The following is a 20,175-nucleotide window of genomic DNA, read 5'->3' on the forward strand; positions in this document are numbered from 1 at the left end:
TATGGTTTTATTATATTTATGGTTTTATTAATACATATTTCACCTATAAAATATACATTTTACCTGTAAAATATATGTATTAGTGTTTCATTTCTATCAGAAATATATAAGAATATCAACAACTAAATTAATATTCATATATCCTAAAACCTGTGATTCTTAGCATCACTACTGAGATAAAAGATGGCCACATAAGACTGGGGTATAAATTTATTATTTTTCTGTTGTTGCATGGTCAGCATTACCCAAAAAAATTTCATCACTCAGTAAGCCAGGCTCCTAAAAATGATACTTTTCACATTTAGGTTGACTCTTAGGGGTCTCTCACCAGGCTCACAATCAAAGCCCTTTCAGCTTGGGGGCAACTATCAAGAGTTTATGCTAAGCTTGACAAAATTTTTGAGAATCCATGGTCACCTTTATATTGTGAAAAACTGAAATTATACTATTATTTAATTTAACAGAAACATTCCAAAGGTGATATTACCTATCCCATAATATTTTAAAAGTCTTTGACAAGGAAGAGAAAAACATCATTTTTAAATGATTGTGCACACTACTTTAGAGACATTTAGGTTAATAAAATCAATACAAATGTATAGGTGTTCAATAGATAATCTTCTGTAAAACATTTAATTTCCCCTTGACTCTTCATGAGAATGAATATCACCAAAATTATGAATGGAAACAATGCCCCAATGTTGCAAAGAACTCGAAAATTTTAACATGGAGATCCTGACTTTCTTTTTTTGTCAATCTTCAAAAAATGGGTACATTAAATCAATAGAATATGTTGTTCTCAATTATTATACTTCTATTTACTAATTTAACCTTAGTCAATACAATTTAATTCAACAGTTAGTTCCCCAACCTGATCTATCAAAGGGCCATTTCCTTCTTCTCCAAAGAATGCGATCTGTCCAGGCTGGAGTGCGACATTTCTCACTGGTATCATAGTCATCAGAAAACAAATCATACTTGTATGTAGGAGCAAAAGTTATTTTTCCTTCTAAAAATCCTCTAAAGATCTAAGGCAAACAAAACATAAATTTTGTAAGTTATGTTAAAAAACAATCTAAGTTAAATGTTTGCTATTGCAATAATTTTTTTTCTTCTTTAAGGAATAGAAACTTATGTACCTATCAATCACTTTTCTCACTCAACAAAGTAAAAAATTAGTAAAACTGCCTGAGATGGAATTATTCTCATATGGTTAGGTTTTATTTTTTTTAATTATAGCAGGCTAACAAAGGTAAACATAAGGAATTGCATCAGAAATGTCTTTGATGTAGAGTAGATTATTAGAGTACAAATGTTTCTGACAAATACAATCTAAACTTCTAATTTTATTTATTTATTTATTTTAAGCCCTTACTTTCCTTCTTAGAATCAATACTGTGTATTGGTTCCAAGGCAGAAGAGCAGTAAGGGCTAGGCAACTGGGGTTAAGTGACTTGCCCAGGGTCAAAAAGCTAGGAAGTGTCTGAGGCCAAATTTGAACCTAGGACCTCCCATCTCTAGACCTGGCTCTCAATCCACTGAGCTACCCAGCTGCCCCCTGAACTCTTCATTTTATAGGTGAGAAAATGGAACTAACTGGTGAAGATATTTGCCCAGGGCCCATATATATCTAGGAAGTGAGAAAAAAAAGGAATAGAACCCAATTTTATAAGATGCATAACATTATTTCTATTGTAATTTGAACAAGTAGATACAGGAGAGATGTTTCTCCTAGAGTTAAACCTAAATATGAAACTTCACCTGCTTTCATTTTCATCAAGAAAGCCTTTCTGAGTAAGATGGTATTTGCAATAGGCTGTGTAAACATGTAAAAAATAAAGAAATGAAAGTAATTTTCCTTCCTTCCTTCCTTCCTTCCTTCCTTCCTTCCTTCCTTCCTTCCTTCCTTCCTTCCTTCTTCTCCCCCTCTCTCCCTCCTTCCCTCCCCCTCTCTCTCTTATCTTTCTGTCTTGGAACTGATATTAAGTAAATGGTTCTAAGTTTAGAAGAGTCAATTAGGCAACTGGGGTTAAGTGAGTTGTAGGGTCATACAGTTGGGAAGCATGTGAAGTCAAAATTGAATCTAGGACCTCCCATATCTAGACCTAGCTCTCTATCCATTTAGCTACTGAGTTGTCCCAAAGAAAATTTCCAAACGAAGTGATTTTCTAGTTAAAAATTTTAAAGAAAAATCTTCTCCAAGGTAAATACCAGTTTGCATGGCTTGAGCTTGGAGATTTATAAAGTAAGAGAAAAATGGTAAGATATGTATTAAAAAAGGTAGAAGAGCATGAGGTCTTTAAGTCAAAATATTCTATCACTCAAGGCTCTGGTATTCTTAACTATGTTAACCAACAAAACAAAAGTAATGTCCCTTTTTTAAGATATGAAAACTACCAATGATTTCAAAAGTAATTATCTGCTTAAAGGTATACCTGTCCAGCATTTTTCTGATTGATAAGTTGATCTCCTGCTATAAGTGAATCCCAGTTCTGCTGCTTTATTAATTCCCTAACTTCTTCATTTGGTAGATCAATACGATAATTAAAATCACCACACCAAAATACATAGTCATGTGATAACAACATCCTCCCCTGGAAAAAAAATGAAGTGAATATTAAAACAATTTTAAAGAAAACACTGCAAATATTATTTTCCCTTAGACACTATTCCCTCTGATCCATGTCACTGACCTTATTTTATCTAAAAATGACACAACAGTACAAATTTCTGAAAATAATTTTGATATCACAGGACAATCTCTAGTAAGCAGCAACATAAGCTTACCATAGGAAAGCTCAATCTTCTGGCAATTTCTACAAAATCTTCATTCCTTTCTTTGACTTGTGATTGGCCTGCAGCAAAGTGACTACAGACAAAGCAAAGGCTAGTGGTGTGGAATAACATCCGTATTGCAACTGCTCCTTTATTTCCAGTAGCACCTCCCATTCCAGTCTTGACGGTATCAAATCCAACATCCCTTTAAAGCAAATTTGAAATTAAGGCTATCAAGTGCAAAAGTTCTTTTGAAATGACCAATTATGTATTTATACGATATGTCCATGAAAATACATATTATGTATCCAAAAGGTGAATTTTGTGATGCTATTAAAAAGACTGGGGAGCATTACAAGTAGCATTATAAAATACATATTCATTTGTTTTTAAAATTGTTAATTATTGACACAGAAGCATCTCTGAAGCAGTTCATATTGTGTCATTTAGAATTTCTGGGGTTCTATTTAGAAGTATTAAGCCTCAAGATATGTAGATATAGGACAAACTTCCTGTGGACATGTGGGGGACTTTGAGACTACATTTTCCATGATCCAATGGGTTTCCAGTTTTGGACGTGACAACAGGAACCAACATAGAGCATGACTTAAATTAGGGGTGGAGCTTGGGCTCTATCTCTTTCATAGGAAGCAGACAAGATGGGAGAAGGTATGGAACGTAATGGCTGAGGCGGCAATTTGGATTTTTTACAGGCGCGTGGTCGATATTATTCTATCAACATGGGCCTAAATAAAATATTAGTTTTCCTCATAATATCAGCCTTCATCATTTTTAAAAATAACAATATTTTCCCCATGATGTTAACATATGCAGTACCCCAAAGCTGACTGGAAGTGCTTGCTGTTTACTGACCTGATAAAAGGAGCATGTTGGGGTCTGATAAATACGTAGAGACAGATGCCTACCAATTGCTCTGAAGCCAGCAGCACATACTTTCTATCTTTGGAGAGAATCTTCTGCAGTTCAACAGCCCATAATTTCTGATTAGTTGTACTATCATAAAAAAATAAAGGTTGAAAAAGGTTTTGTTGACAATTCATAACTGATTTTATATTATAGGACCACAGATAATGATGAAAGTCATACTAAAAGTAACATAAATTGGGGGCAGCTGGGTAGCTCAGTGGAGTGAGAGTCAAGCCTAGAGACAGGAGGTCCTAGGTTCAAACCCGGCCTCAGCCACTTCCCAGCTGTGTGACCCTGGGCAAGTCACTTGACCCCCATTGCCCACCCTTACCACTCTTCCACCTATGAGACAATACACCGAACTACAAGGGTAAAAAAAAAAAAAAAAAAAAAAAGTAACATAAATCTAAATATTCTAGTTTTTCCTGAGTATTTCTTGATCTTTCCTTCTCACTTCCAGCAAAAATGTTCTACCATTCCTCCAATTTCTTCTGGCACGTGTTTCTTTCCAACCCATTGGATTATTTGCTCCTGAAGAGCAGGACTTGTATCAAACCTTTGTGATCCCAGAACTGTGCACTGGATCTGGCACATAGTAACTACAAGAGAAGAGAATAAAAAATTAGAATTCTCCCCTTCACAAAAAATACTCTCTTCATTGCTGCTTACCAATACGGTTTTCCCATTTCCTTATATGCCATAATAATTGGCTCAATGCCTACTAGGACTGGTTTTATTCTGGGATTCAGCAATAGGTGGCCACAGCTTGGGGTCCTGACTTATCATTCCCATTAATGAATGTCAGAACCTTGAAGAAAAACACAAGTTTTACAATGATTAGAAGTCATACATTCTTGAATCCTTTCTACAAAGTGTGTTTGATACCTAACAATGCTACATTTTGAACTTCCAACCAGTGGCACCAATATTACTTCTTTTTTGTCAAACCCTTTCCTTTTGTCTTAGTATGTTAGATTCTTAGTATTGACTCAAAGGCAGAAGAACAGTAAGGGCCAGGTAACTGGGGTTAAATGACTTGCCTAGGGTCACACAGTTAAGAAGGTATTTGAGGCCAAATTTAGGTCCTCACAAATCCTAGTCTGGCACTATGTGACCAAGCTGTCCCACTGATATTACTTTTTTAAAAATGGACATCTTTTATTTTGATGTCACATTTGTTTCCCAATATCTCCTTCCTATTTCCTTCATCCTAAACCACTCAGTTGTCCCTTGCAATAAAGAAGAAAAAAGCAGTTCAGCAAAACTGTCCAAAACATTGACCGTGCCTGACAATAAATTTACTTCTAAAGAGATTAGACTGAAACAAAATAAATGATTCATATTCAGAAAGTTAATTTTGTTATTTTTAAACATGCTAAATAAACTATAATCTATTATGTACCTTCAACAGAACAGTGCTCATACCAAGGAGGGAGGGTCTAATTTGGTCCCTTTGGATTGAATTAATTGCCAGACTTAAGAGTTTCATCTTCACTGTTTGACTTAATCAATGGTTAGGATTCAATACATCAGGAATATAAAAATAGAGATATTTTCTAACAAATCATTTGTCGTTTACCTATAGAAGGGACTTTGTATGCTCTAAACATTTTGCAGATATATGTCATCAGTAATATTGATATTCTTCTATGTAGTACAATGCCTTTAAGACTTCTTAAACTACAAATGAATGTATGATTCCATAATCCTTTCCTATAATGATCTGCACCTGCAGCTTCTATATGGCTAGTTAAAGAATTATCCATCCCTATTAGTGGAAGAAGTTTCTTACACTAAGGAGCTCTTTACATTAAGGCAAACACTGATTTAAGATATTTCCTCAGATTTATTCCTGGTTTCATAAGTTCTGGAGTGTCAGTTCTATATGTTATCCCAACAACAGCATATCAAAGTTTGGATGCTAGCCATTTTTCACTCAGGTTTTTCCTGTTGTAGTCAATTAGGCCAAACTCATTGCTACCCTTTGTGTGAAACTCCAAAATGTTTCATAGCAAAATTAGTTTGATTTAAATCTGATTGAATCTAATTCTCTTTGCAGAATTACACATTCTTCTTCTATGTTACTTTTTTGGCTTACCTTGCACTCACAATATTTCCAGCATTTAATTCTACCATTTCTTCAAACCCAATTGCAAATATGTCAGTAGGCTTATCTCTCCGATCTAAAATTAAGTATTTGAAAAAGATTTTGATATGTACATATTTATAAGGAAACTTTTCCAGTATAACTAAAATTCCAATAAACCCAGGCTAATAAAACAAATATGTCCACTAAAGAGACATACAATTTTAAATCTGATGAAATCAGTTCAAATCTCTGTGCAACCCCCTCCATTTTAAGCGTAATATGTATTCAAGTAGAAATAACAAACTCCTTTCCTAAAACAAGTCTCCATAACTAAAATTCAATTTAACTACTTTTCCATTGCTACAAAATTTTTATGAGAATAATTTACGTACAAATCAAGGAGTATTTTGGTAATGGGTATATGAAAATTAGAGGCAGATGCTCATAAATGATATTAGGGCAAATTAAATCTTTACAGTCACACCATTTAATTAAAGTAGATTACATTCTTCTATACTTATTTTTTTTATTATTAAAAAAAGATTTAGTTCAGTAAAGTGAAATAAAGCCTTAAAGGCTCTGTTCTCCAACTGTCTCTCATGTATACATCAAAATCATGTAAGATTCCTTTAATCATACAATAGAACTTTGTTACAATCAACAAGCCTCTTGATTATTGACATTATACCAGGCATGAAAGAGGGAAATGTGTGCTCACCTCAAGGAGTATTTAGAGCATGGTTACAATCAAAGAATTATCCCTTATAGATGATAAAGTACTCTAGATAACTTTTTTCTTTTTAAAAAAAAAAAAACTCTTCTCTTTTGTCTTAGAGGCTTTACTATCAATGCCAAGGCAGAAGAGCAGTAAGAGCTAGACCAGTGATGGGCAAACTATTCCACTTCATCATCTGGCTGCCCATACTACTACTAACTCTTATTACCGCTGCTACTACTACTACTGCAACTACTATTGCTATCACCACCACTACCACCAGCATCACTAGTATTAGTACTAGCTAACATTAATAGAGAGATTTAAAGTCTGCAAGCCCTCTATATATTGAGGCAGTTTGTGGTATACTGACAGTTTTATGGATCTAGGAATCATATGTATAAAGGTAAATTTCAATCCAAGAGAATTGATGAGATAACTGAGTGACACAGTAGAGAAGAAAAAAAGGCCCAGGGCAAAACACTGGAGAATAGTTTCAGTTCATGGCTGTAATATGGATGAAGGTTTAGCAAAGGAGACTGGGCTGGAAGAAAAAAAGAGAGAAAGATTGTCACAAAAACCAAGGGGAGAGGATTTAGGAGGTGAGGGTAATCAATAGTTGAGAAGCCAAGATCAAGATTAGGCCATTACGACACCACTATTTTGGAAAGAACAGTTTCAGTTGAAGGATGAGGTCAGAAATCAGATTGCAGGATAAGAAAAGGATAAAAGGGAATGGAGGGATAGTAAACTGCCATTTTTTTCAGAACAATTTAACTGAGAAGCAGAAGAGATTATCTGATCATAGCTAGGATGGTAGGATCTAATTAGACACAGGCATGTTGTACACAGCAAATCACTAGTAGGTAGGGAGATTTAATTAGTGAGAGAAAAGATAGAGAGGACATTCTGTTGGAGAAGGTCAGGTGGGATGGGTTCAAGATGCTATCCTAGGTAAAGAGATAAAGAGTAAAGGAAGAGAAGGGAGAAAAAGAGAAGCCAGGGTGAATTATAGGGATGTGAGAAGAGAAAAAAAGTAGCACTTTGTCTTTAATGGCTTCAATTTTTTTTTTTTTTAACAAAAAAGGTCTTCAGCTCAGAAGATAAATTGAAGAAAACCCGAGGGAAGCTTGAGGAGAGAAAAGAAAGTTTGGAACAGCATTTAAGGATGGCTTTGCTGTATAAGGATGCAATAGAGATGAGATAACATAATTTTTTAATAGACCCAGTTAGTACAGTTCTGTGACTTCCTTCATTTCCACTCAATAGTAAACAAGTAGGAGTGAAGAAGAAAGATGGAAGTCATTTAGGGCTGGAGTTCAGCAACTTTACTTTGTAATAGAACAAAAGAGCAAGGATTGAGAGTAAAGGATGTTTTAATGCTGAGTTGGCTCAATAAAGAGTTAAGACTAGGAAGTGAAGAGAGCTTGGCCAGAGAATACCTTTCTAGAAAAGTACTGAAGGATGGAGGGACTGGTGATCACAGTGAGGATGAAGAATGGGTTGTATGTTAAATAAGCAGATGGAGATAGTGGAATAACAGATTATGATAAGATAGAGGAATTTTAGAATCCGTGAATATGGAAATGGCATAATCTGGGTGTAAGATTAAAATTGTGAGACAGGCTACAAATTTTATTTTTTTATTAATCAAAAAGAAATATGGGAGAAGGATGAAAGAGAGGATGTAGATTACTTGGAGAAGTTTTTACCCTAATCTAGCCTGCTACATTTAGCTTGTTGTTCCACAGCAGTCATGTGGGCTTCCCAGTTAGCATCCACAAGGAAGTCGTGAGACTGAAAATCCAGTCTTGCCTCAGTTTATCATACTTTCTCTCCACCCATTGACACTCACAAGTCACACCTTGTAAGCTAACTGTGGCCTTATTCTTTTGCCTGGGCCACCCAGGGAGGCAGTCCTTGCCTCCTGCCTCTGATCCCTTATCTCAATTGCTGGCTTTTATGGCCGACCACATAGGGCACCAGTGTTTCTATTCTATCCTAGTGATCAGAGTCCCCCCAACAACTTCCCTTCAAACACATGGGATGACAAGATCCAGGATTTGACTATCTCTTTGTGTAGCTGAGGTGAATTAGGAGAGTAAGTAGGTCATGGGAATTGAGTGGATTAAGGAACTAGAAAGTCAAGAGTATTTAAGGGAACATAAACATATTCCTCTTAGTAGGTGGGTAAGAAATTGTAGTAAAGAGGGAGACTATGAACAAGGCACTAAACTCACTGAGGAAGGTGATGGGCAGTGTCTTAGAGGTGGTTGATAACAACTAATCTGTGTGGATGATAAATTTGGATAGAATGAACTTCAAAGAAAGAGAGGTTGCCGAGTGATGGTAGGAGAATGAGTCTGTTAGTGGCAATGGGGAGCAAGGAGTATTCCAGCTGTCTTATAAGGACCCAGTACTAAGCTGGGATGACATAAAAGAAGGTGCAATCACTGAAAAGGATGGCCAGGAAGGAACTGAATGGAACTAGGTCTTACTAAGTAAGTACAAAATGATGGAAGGAAAATTACATGAAGAGATTTAAAATGAAAGAAAATCTTGTTCATTATAAAGTGGGAATTCCAAAAGAGACAGTGGAAAGGGGTGGATGCAACAGAAATGGCATGTGAATTTGTAAATCTAGAGTTGGAGAGGAGCATTAAATATTATAATATATAACAAAGAATTGTAATATGTAAAGGAATTACCATGGTTTAGGGAAAAAACTCGAAAAGTATCAAGATTAAAGAAATTTAGGTTTTACCAGATTAAAAAAGAATTTGTAAAAGCACCTAACTTCTGACACATGTCAAAGTTAAAATATTTGTGCTCATAGACATTTCCAGATAGCTACCACAGGTACATCAGTTCTGAAAGACTCTAATCTATAAATAATTTTACAGTAACAGTGGAATATTTAAAATAATACTCTATAGCTATTGCCATAATATATTTTTCAATGAAAAAATAAAGTCCTCCAAATATACATTTATACATAATGCACTTTAATAACATTTAATTACAATTACATTGTTGTCTTAATATCCGAATTTCTTTTGAAGATAATTACTTCTCTTTAATTATAAATTTTGCTGCCCAGATTAGTAAATCTGGGTAAGGTTTTTTATCAAATCGATATTATAAGTATCTAACCTTGAAGTTCTTGGATACCAGTTAACACTGGAGTCTCTAGTAGCCAATCAGTAAGTGTCTGATTCTTAAAGGCAATGCTTCGAAACTGTTTCCCACCATTCACATTCCAGGTTCCAATACACACTCGAATTTTCTTGGGCTCTGTATATTTATAGAAGTTCTCACACATATTCTTTAGTATCTTTGGAGAAGCTGCGTAAAACATCAAAAACAAAATCTTATTTTGATTATATAAATATATTTATAAAAATCAGCCAAGATAACCCAGGAAACATGCAAGGATGATGAAATTCTATCAAAACATACATGCAAAGGCATACAAAATGATCAGATGTAAAAGCAAATTCCAATACAATGCATTTAACCAATTAAAACGACAAAGGGTGCATTACAATAAGCAAAAGTAAAAGTTATTACATGAAAACTGTGACAATGTAATATGCCTATGCAATAGTTTTGGTCAAATGAACTGGCACATTATCTTTGAGTCTGAGATGTTTGAGAGCTCTGTGTATAGCATTTGATCTATTTCTTTACAGTTTTATTTTTCAATATTATCAAAGAAAGGTTAAACTTTCTGTCCTAAGAACAGAATTTTCTGAAAACATTATTTACATTTAATAGTTTCAGTGCTAGTGGCTTTGCAAGTTATAATTCAATGAGAAAAAATATATAGAGAACTACCTAAAAATAAATGTCAGAAATGAAAAAGAAAAATAGATATATAAAGTGATAAATAAAATGTTTATACAGTTTTAAACTGAATACCATTTCTTATCTAGGGTTAGGATAAATCTTTTCTTCTTCTACCTCTATTTGGTAGTTTAAGGGAAGCACTCTAAGTCAGAAAACCCACATTTAAATCTGAGGTCTGTTTGATTATGGGTAAGTCACTTAACCCTCTCTAAACTCCTTCTCTGTAAAATGGGGACAAAACTTGCACAAACATACCTACCAGGATTGTATCGAGAAAAGTAAAGTCTTACAGCTCTATGAGTCATTTGTACTTCATTTTTGTTAATGTTCAATACTAACTAAAAATAGATGCTGATAAAAAATGCCATTTATTTTTACTTTCAACTGTTTTTATATAGATTATCCCATTTGATTTTTACAATTCAAGTATTATTTCCATTTTATAGGTGAGGAGACACGTTTGAGAAGTGAAGTGCCTAGACCCAAATCACATAGCTGTTAGTAGTAAGTAGACCTGGCACACAAAAATATGTCTTTTGATTCTAGGATTCTACTTCTACCTCAGGACTTAAGATAAATGCAATGTAAGGTTCCAGGTATCTAAAAGGGGTCATTAATACTAAATTGACCAGAGAGAGAGCAACTTAGAACCATATAATTATGTGCCATTCATTATTCTTCATTTATTCATAAACCAGGATGTTAGTTTGGAAATTTTAAAGGGAGAAAGTACAACTCAAATAAACTTACTGGTAAAATAGTTCTCCAAATATAATTGCTGAATTCAAGTATTATAAGCAAATGTTTATGAGCATAGAGGATCCAAATCTACAGTGTACCCATAAACAGTACTCTCTAAAGAATTCTCCCTCCAAACATTTAACTGAGCCTATCTGGCTTATAAATAAGCATAAATTAGCAGGTACCACATTGCTGTTGCATAATAATACACCTAATGACTATAACAATCTTACTTCATATAAGAGTTAAGATTTTGAAATCAATGAATTTATTTCTCCATCAACAAATCTATCTATCCAAAAATGAATGCAACACACAAGAATTAGTGAGGCCCTTAGAAAAATATATTAACGTGTCTAGTAGTGTACTCAACATGCTTTTGGGAGCTTCATTACCAAAACTAGAAATTAACCAGAGGCACAGGGATTTTTTCTAGGATGTGGAATTTTCATTCACTTCCCTGTGGTGAGAGATTCTTTCTTGCTAGAGGTCCCTCAAAGACTGTCTTTCATTCCCAGTCAGTTTTAGAAGTATATGACTTTTCCCCCCCTCATTTCTTATTCTAGGCCAAGCTTAGCCCAGACCACTTCAATGATTCTACAATTACTAAACAGAAACCGTTCAATTCTGTCCCCACACTTGCCATGTAGCAATACTGGATCAGAAAGGTATCCCATTCAGTAGTGGGAATTTGTTGAAACCTAAAGAACACCACCTTCCCAGAGGCTAAGCTTTTATCCTCAGGAAACAGGGAAGCTACACCAGTAGTTTAAGAACCAATTGGCCACTCAGCCTATATGCAAAAAGTTACAATCCTATCATATGCTCTTTATTCAAGCAGTTGTTATGTCTGGTCAATTTTGCCTCTGCAACACTTCTCACACTGAATCCCGTAGGAATAATCACACAGCTACCATCCTGGTCTAGGCTTCTATCAGCTCCTGCCTGGACTATTACAATGGCCATCTCATGGTTTTTTCCCTTGTTTTGTATCCTTCCCCTTTTCAGTATATTCCCTATAGAAATAGAAAAATCACAAACGTTATCTGTATTTTATTACATTTTCATTTATTTTGTTAAAACATTTCTGAATTATAATTTTTTTTTTAAACCCTTGTACTTCGGTGTATTGTCTCATGGGTGGAAGATTGGTAAGGGTGGGCAATGGGGGTCAAGTGACTTGCCCAGGGTCACACAGCTGGGAAGTGGCTGAGGCTGGGTTTGAACCTAGGACCTCCTGTCTTTAGGCCTGACTCTCACTCCACTGAGCTACCCAGCTGCCCCCGTGAATTATAATTTAATCTGGTTGAGGCTGGGAGTCTGACACCTCTGGCTCTACACAGCTGCAAAATTGAAATTCTTAAATGGCAAGTAATACCTGTCTTTAGTGGTTCCCAACTGCCATTATGATAAAATTCTTGTTAGCACTTAAAGCTCTTGACTGACTCATCCCATACTCCCCAATCATGAATACTCTGTTCCAGCCAAACTGTCCTACAAGTTATCCCCCATACATTCCATCTCTCACTTAGTCCTTTTGCAGAAGCTGCCTCCTCCTCTCCTCCTAGGTCAGAAAAGTTCTATGACTCTGCCACACAAATTCCCTAGCTTCCTTTAAAGTCCAGTTCCCAGTTTTCTCCCAGTAGAGTGCAGATATGGTTTTATTAAAGGAAATAACACTACGAAAGATTCATTACTATCATTTTTGATACTATATACCTAAGAAACTCTGAGCCTTTCCATTTGACTTGTAGCTGCAAACTTTCTATTTGTTGGCTCCCTTACAAAGTGAGTTCCTTGAGAGGAGGGACTATATTGCTTTTTTATTTCTATCTGACATGCTCTGCATATATGAAATGACTAACAAATATTTTTGTATTCATTCATTCATTCATTCATTCATTCATTCATTCTAGGGTAGATGTAGGGGGGTTGACCTTGATGAGATGGACTACTTCTTTATCAGAGATCAGAATGAAAGAGAAAACAGTGACTGAGATGATGTGTATGGAAGAGAGAGGATAAGTTGAGGAGAGGGAGTTCTGAGATAATAGCTCCAATTATTTTCAGTGGATTACAAGACAAAATCCTCAGCTCTAACACTGGGAGGTTAGGATTGCTCAGAGCCTCTTTCCAGGGGAAAAGAGAGGGGAAGGGACAAGAAGTAAAGAACAGTAGCCTTGAACAGGTTTGCCTCAGATACCAAATTGTGTTTTTGTAAAAGTAACCTCTTAATACCTGCTTTTAAAGCATGTTCAATATAAAAAATAAGGAATAAAAAAATCTTAAAATGTTATATCAACAACACTTTGGAGAGAAAAATAAGATATTAGATTTTAATTTAAATTTATATCTTAAGGATTCTGGCCATTATCATGGACAATTATCACATGCTTAGGTGCAAAGGACAAATTTATCAAACTGCTGAAATAATTCATGGCAAAAGTTACCTGATTTTTGACTAGATAGCAGAGCAATAAGTAGGCTCTCTAACTTTTTGAACATCCCAAATGCCATTTTTATCAAAAAGTCCAAAGTGATAGTGAGGTCTTTAATTAAAGAAAACAATGGTTTTGTTTGATTCAAAGCATTTCTTAGAATAAGGGCATGGGGAGCTTCACATTTGAACATAGAAAAGGGTGTTTATTTCATCTTCCCAAATATATAAAATTTTCCTTGATCAAAGCCAATATTTATCTATACTACATAAGTATAGAATCCAGAAGAGAACATTTTAGAAGTTAAGATTGCACAGGATATTCAAATTAAAGAACATTAGGGGAAAAACATTACTTTGTAAATTGCTTAATTTGCTGTACTATACCTGACTGCAATGTCTGTTCAGATACTTTGAATGCATCAAGAAAAAAACAAAAAAGACATTAGTAAAATAGTTATTGTTATAAAATCCATAGTGATGTGAGAAAAAATACTCTAAAATAATCCTGAGATGGCCTCACTTAAAAAAAAAAGTCATTTTTAAATAAATTACTTTTTACTAACCAATAAATTAAAAATCGCTAATGGTTAAGAAATTGTTTCTCATCAAAGAGATTCCTCCATGGTAAGGTAACTTTCAGTCAGTCCTCTACCAATCTTGATGTAAGAATTTCAGAGTTTTACAACCACAGACTATATTCCTCCTTGGCCTGCTCCACAAGCTGCTATCATTTGTATGCATGTGATCTCTGGTGGCCAAAGAAAAACAAGATAAAGCAGCAACTGAGACTCTGGAATGACTTACTTTTAAGAATGATTTAGTATTTCTGAATGATTCTGCCATGATTTCAAGCTTTTAAGATAGTAATTCTGACTGAATCATTTATTCTCATGGAATTGACAGCTGCTCACCTAGGTGAAATGAATGAATTTTTTTCCAGAGATTCAAGATACTATTTAAAGTCAATTCTTGAATGTCCAGGGATTAATGATTCAGTCCACGGATTTCAATCCATTTATTTTTCTCTTTTCTTCCTTTCAGTTGCTTGCTTTTTTATGGATTTAAGTACAACCAAAGAGCATGGTCATGAGCAGAGAAAAATGAAAAGTTTGGTGGAGGAGAAAGTTAGGACAAATGGGTAAAATAAGATTTTTGAATGACTAATCAATTTTAATTATTCTAACTGAGAGATGCCTATAAATTACCTTCAGGGCACTTTGTGGTATTAACAGCAACAAGAAAAATTTACCTTACTGTATAAGTAATTTACTTGCAAGTAATGTTAAAACTCTAAAAGATTTTAGAGATCATCTAAATGAAATACTTTCATTTTATATATGGCTTACTTAATCCCTTAGTACCACTGATAAGGTGTATCAAACTCAAAATAGAAATGGATACCTGTGGCTGCATATTGAATTAGAAAACTGTAAGTCAACATTATCTATGCTGTACTGTATCTTTATTTTGTCAAACATTTCCTAATTACATTTTAATCTGGTTCAGGCCCATTCTACTCTTGAGTTTTGCTGGTGAATTTGACACCTCTGTATAAATTGCTGTGGAGTTGATAATTTGTATTTGGGGGTAGAGTTTCCTCATCAGGAGCTCCACATACCAATAAATTTGTAGAATCAGATTCCTGTATTGTCCCCCTCCAAAAAAAAAGTTAAAGTAGAAAGTGACCCCGAAGAGATTTTTTTAAATCAAATTATAGAGCAATATTTTCAGCTTTTGATGTCACTAACATATTCACTGACATGAAAGAACTCATTTTTTACAGATGGTAGGAAAAGTCACTGACAAATCTGGGAAAATTATATGTTGAAACCTATTGCCATGATTTTTCCATTGCTAATCAATATAAACTATTGGTACATTGTCAGTTTGAAAGAAAAATGATAACAAGCGAGAAGTTAGGGTTACATACTTTTCAGAAAGAATTAGTTGAATATTTTATGAAGCATACAATATGCTCCAATAAAGACATAGTCGCTCCTTAAAACTACTTGACCCAACCACAGGCAACAAAAATATCTGTGGTTCAATAATAATAATAATAAAATTATATTTTTAATGCAAGCCTTCTTTAAAGACACATTTCATTTATTAGCATTTGAAACACATTAACTATGTTTTAATCAGTTCTATCATAATTATTAGAAATAGTTATGCAAAAGATAAATAGTTTATATTTTGTTTGCTACTGGAATTTTCAGGACAGAAAATAGATTTCTATCAGTGAATAAAGCAGTAGTTTAAATGTAAGATGATAAATGCACATACCTCTTAAGCCTCCAGTAGTTAGAAGTGCTCGGGCTTTATCTGCCAAGTCACTATTTAAAGTACTCCCCAACAGCAAAATATCAATGGCTTCTTGCTTGGAGCTGTCAAAGAAGTTATTCTGAATTGTTCTGGTTACAGAACGAGCACCATCTTTTAACTTTCCAGACTGTGGAGGAAAGAATATATATAAATCGTAAGTAAAAAAATCATTACTGTAACTCAAAAAGAATATTTTGAAACTTGGCTTATTACATAAGGATACTAATTACAAGACAAATGGCTATTTTGAAAATTAGTCTATTACTTATTTTCTAACAAATGTTTCAACCCCTCTCATCTTTTTATTAGATGAATTTCTTTCTTTTTTTTTTTTAAACCCTTAACTTCTGTGTATTGACTTATAGGTGGAAGAGTGGTAAGGGTAGGCAATGGGGGTCAAGTGACTTGCCCAGGGTCACACAGCTGGGAAGTGGCTGAGGCCGGATTTGAACCTAGGACCTCCCGTCTCTAGGCCTGGCTCTCAATCTACTGAGCTACCCAGCTGCCCCCTTTATTAGATGAATTTGAAGATGACAAAAGTTCAGTGCAATGAATTAATAAACGTGAACAATGCAAAAACTATGCAAGAATAGATTCCGTGCAGTACCAAATTTCCACATTTTAATGCAGCTAAAAAATGTGCTTTAAAAAATAAGATGCTTAAAGAAAAAAGTCTTTTTGGTTCTAAAATTCAAGAACTTAAAAATATCTACATACTCTTCTAAAAACATCATCTTTGAACTAAAAAAAAAATTAAAGATATTCTAAAGTAAAAATTCTTAATGTAAACATTCCACACTATTTTATTTTATTCTTAAAAAATCTTTACCTTCTGTCCTAGTATCAGTTCTAAGACATAAGAGCAGCAAAGGCTTAGCAACTGGGGTTAACTGACTTGCCCTGGGTCACATAGCTAGGAAGTGTATGAGGCCAGATTAGTGAACCCAGGTTCTCCTGACTCCACGCCTGGCCTACTATCCACTACCTAGCTACTTCTACATTCTATACTATTTTAACTCTAAGAGAAACTTAGAAATTGCCTGTATAAATATTTTATGTAATCTTTTGCTTAAATATTGTTATTTTTCTCCCTAGGTAAATAGTGAAAGAGTAAGAGCATGAAGTTCATGGAGCCAAAAGACTTGTGTTCAAGTCCTGTCTCTGACATATACTAGCTGGGTGGTCATGGTCAAATTACTTAACTTCTCAATTAAGGAGTGTCTATTTAGGCAGCTAAGTAGCACACTAGATGGAGCACTAGGCCTGGAATTGGGAAGACCTGGGTTCAAATCTGACCTCAGACACTTCCTAGCTATGTGATTCTAGGCAAGTTGCTTAAACCTGGATACCTAGTCATTATTGGTCTTTTGACTTGATACTAAGTCAAAAGGGAAGAGTAAAAAAAAAAAAAAAGTATCTAAGGGCCCCTCTAAGACAATAACTACAGATGACTTGCCAAATTCTCTAAACTAAAATAGTTCATCAGTGAAGTCTGGGGTGGGAGAAGGGGTATGGAATTTCCATATGACCAGCCACCACAGAAATTTAGAGCTAGAAAAGACTTCAAAAATCACATAGTCTTATGGCCTCATGGACCTATCGATGTTCAGTTACTTGAATAAAGCCACACAGTTAACTAGTGCAATGGGATTGATTTAATTTTCTTTCTTTTTTTTATTTTAAACCCTTAATTTCTGTGTATTGACTTACAGGTGGAAGAGTGGTAAGGGTAGGCAATGGGGGTCAAGTGACTTGCCCAGGGTCACACAGCTGGGAAGTGGCTGAGGCCGGATTTGAACCTAGGACCTCCCGTCTCTAGGCCTGGCTCTCAATCCACTGAGCTACCCAGCTGCCCCCAAGTGCAATGGGATTGAGCACAACTCCAATTTGCTGATTTGGGTCCAGGATTCTTACTACATCACTTTGCTATTTAAAAATGTATATGAAGCTACACACTGAAAAAGGCCGAAGAGAGGTAAGGGATAGGCAATTGTAGTTAAGTGACCTATCTGGACTCACACAGCTAGGAAGTAAATATCTGAGTCCAAATCTGAACTCAGGACCTCCCATCTCCAGGCCTGGCTCTCTATCCACTGAGCCACTTGACTGCCCCATAAGATGACTTTTAAATGTAATCTTTAGTGAACAGTCATTAGTCACATATAAGTTTGCATGAGTTTGCCCATGTGTATCATCAATTATGCTATTTTATCTTAAGGACATTTTGGTGGCTGGTCCTTGCATTTTAAAATCTTTAAAAAATTTTTATGTTTAATTTTAGCTTTTTTAAAGAGAATATTTCTTCTTTTTTTTAAACCCTTAACATCTGTGTATTGGCTCCTTGGTGGAAGAGTGGTAAGGGTGGGCAATGGGGGGGTCAAGTGACTTGCCCAGGGTCACACAGCTGGGAAGTTTCTGAGGTCGGATTTGAACTTAGGACCTCCCATCTCTAGGCCTGACTCTCAGTCCACCAAGCTACCCAGCTGCCCCTTAAAGAGAATATTTCTAAAATATTAAAATGCTAGCTTTTCAATTTAAAAAGTCAAAAGTATTTTTAAAGATCACATCACTGAACTAAGATTGAAGTAACTAGACAAATATTCAATTTGATTTTTAAAAATAATTCCTATTATATATACATATATATATATAAACATATCTTAAAAAGGCACTCACCATTGTCAGGCAGTTAATCAAAAGGAACCCAGAGAAAGCAAAAGAAAGAGCAGCAGAGATTAGAATTTAGGAAAGTCAAGATGCATATGAATGATACATATTTATATAAAATGTCGTAGACAAAATGCATCATTAAGAAAACACCCATTCTTCAGAAGTGGAGGTACATAAAATGGCTGAGGAATTCTTTAGTATTATTCAAGAAATGATAAACTAAGCAGTCAGGAAGAAAACATTATATTTTTGAACAACAGCAAAGTTCAAATCAAGGAAGCCTACTATCCTTGAAGGGGCAGATGAAAACACATTTTCTGTTTTCAAAAGTCAGATTATTTTTGTATCCAATTTTGTATAAAAAAACATTTGTATTCAATAAATACATATAAGGGTTATTGTGCTGCTGTCCAAAAACAAATGTGATAAAGGTAAACATCTGTGAGTGCTTATGATATTTTTGGAAAACAGCATTTAAAATAAGAAGAGATGGTTAGAAAATAAATAGTTGAAATACTTTAAAGCCTATAATGGAAGGCAATTCTTGGGACAATTCAATTCAATTCAACCAGAATTTATAAATTATAACCTTGGGCAAGGCTCTAGGAATACAAAACCAAAGAAATAACAGAATTTATCTTAAAGAAGTTTACATTCTGCCTAGTAGAAATTAAATTCTATGCAGTGTCAAACCCAAATGTATAGTACAATATGTTATAGCAGTAACAATGAAATAAAAAAGTAGAGAGAATAAAAGAGGAAAGGAAACCTTCAAAAGTGTTCTAGAAATATCTAAGTTGAGAAATACCACTAAGAACCAGATGAATCAGGAAAAGCTTAATGGGGAAGGACAAACACATGCATGTACACGCACACATTCACATGCTGTGTGAACAGAGATATGAGCAAAGTTTCAACTGTATTAACTAAACTGAACTGGTTTCCCATTAAAGGGACAAGGTAGTTATTTTTTGGATTTTGTTTGTTTTGTCTGATGAAAGAGGGTTTCAATCACTGGTGTGGCTTCCCTGTTAAATGAGGCATAAAAAACTCTAGGCCAAGCAGATTGGCCAATATGACAGTAAAGTAAAATAATAAATGTTGGAGGGGATGTGGCAAAAAATTGAAAAATGAGAGGGTGTCCCTCAATTGGGGAATGGATGAACAAATCATGGTTTATGATAGTGATGGAATACTACTGTGCTGTAAGGAATGATGAACTGAAGCATTTCTTTATGAACTGGAAGAACCTCCAGGAACTGTTGCAGAGTGAAAGAGTAGAACCAAGAGAACATTATACACAGAAAGTGAAACACTGTAGAACAATTCAATGTAATGGACTTTGCTATTACAATCCCAAGGGACTTATGAATGCTATCTACATTGAGAGAAAGAACTGTGGGAGTAGAAACACAGAAGAAAAACAAATGACTTGCCATTTGTTTATATGGATATCTGACTGGGGGTTTTGGTTTTAAAAGACTGCTCTATTGCAAAAATGAATAATATAGAAATAGGTATAAGTGATAACATTTGTATAACCCAGTGGAAGTACTTATTGGATCCAGGAAGGGGAGGGAAAGAAAATGAAATATGTAAACATGGAAAAATATTTTAAAAATAAAAAATATTGTGTGTGTGCGG

General features: G+C 34.8%; 1 protein-coding gene across 1 annotated transcript in view; it reads right to left on the reverse strand.

The window, feature by feature from the left end:
* SYNJ1 (synaptojanin 1) overlaps positions 1-20,175 on the reverse strand; it is a 141,535-nt gene that overhangs the window by 33,641 nt on the left and 87,719 nt on the right. Inside the window, exons 11-18 of the mRNA XM_044670207.1 lie at positions 15,823-15,979; positions 13,921-13,944; positions 9,660-9,851; positions 5,801-5,885; positions 3,649-3,789; positions 2,788-2,980; positions 2,436-2,594; positions 872-1,028 (exon numbers count right to left, since the gene is read on the reverse strand). Of these exons, the coding sequence (XP_044526142.1) occupies positions 872-1,028; positions 2,436-2,594; positions 2,788-2,980; positions 3,649-3,789; positions 5,801-5,885; positions 9,660-9,851; positions 13,921-13,944; positions 15,823-15,979 (1,108 nt within the window). The remainder of the gene's footprint in view (positions 1-871; positions 1,029-2,435; positions 2,595-2,787; positions 2,981-3,648; positions 3,790-5,800; positions 5,886-9,659; positions 9,852-13,920; positions 13,945-15,822; positions 15,980-20,175) is intronic.

Source organism: Gracilinanus agilis, chromosome 3, assembly GCF_016433145.1.
Source record: "Gracilinanus agilis isolate LMUSP501 chromosome 3, AgileGrace, whole genome shotgun sequence".
Classification (NCBI taxonomy): Eukaryota; Metazoa; Chordata; class Mammalia; order Didelphimorphia; family Didelphidae; genus Gracilinanus; species Gracilinanus agilis.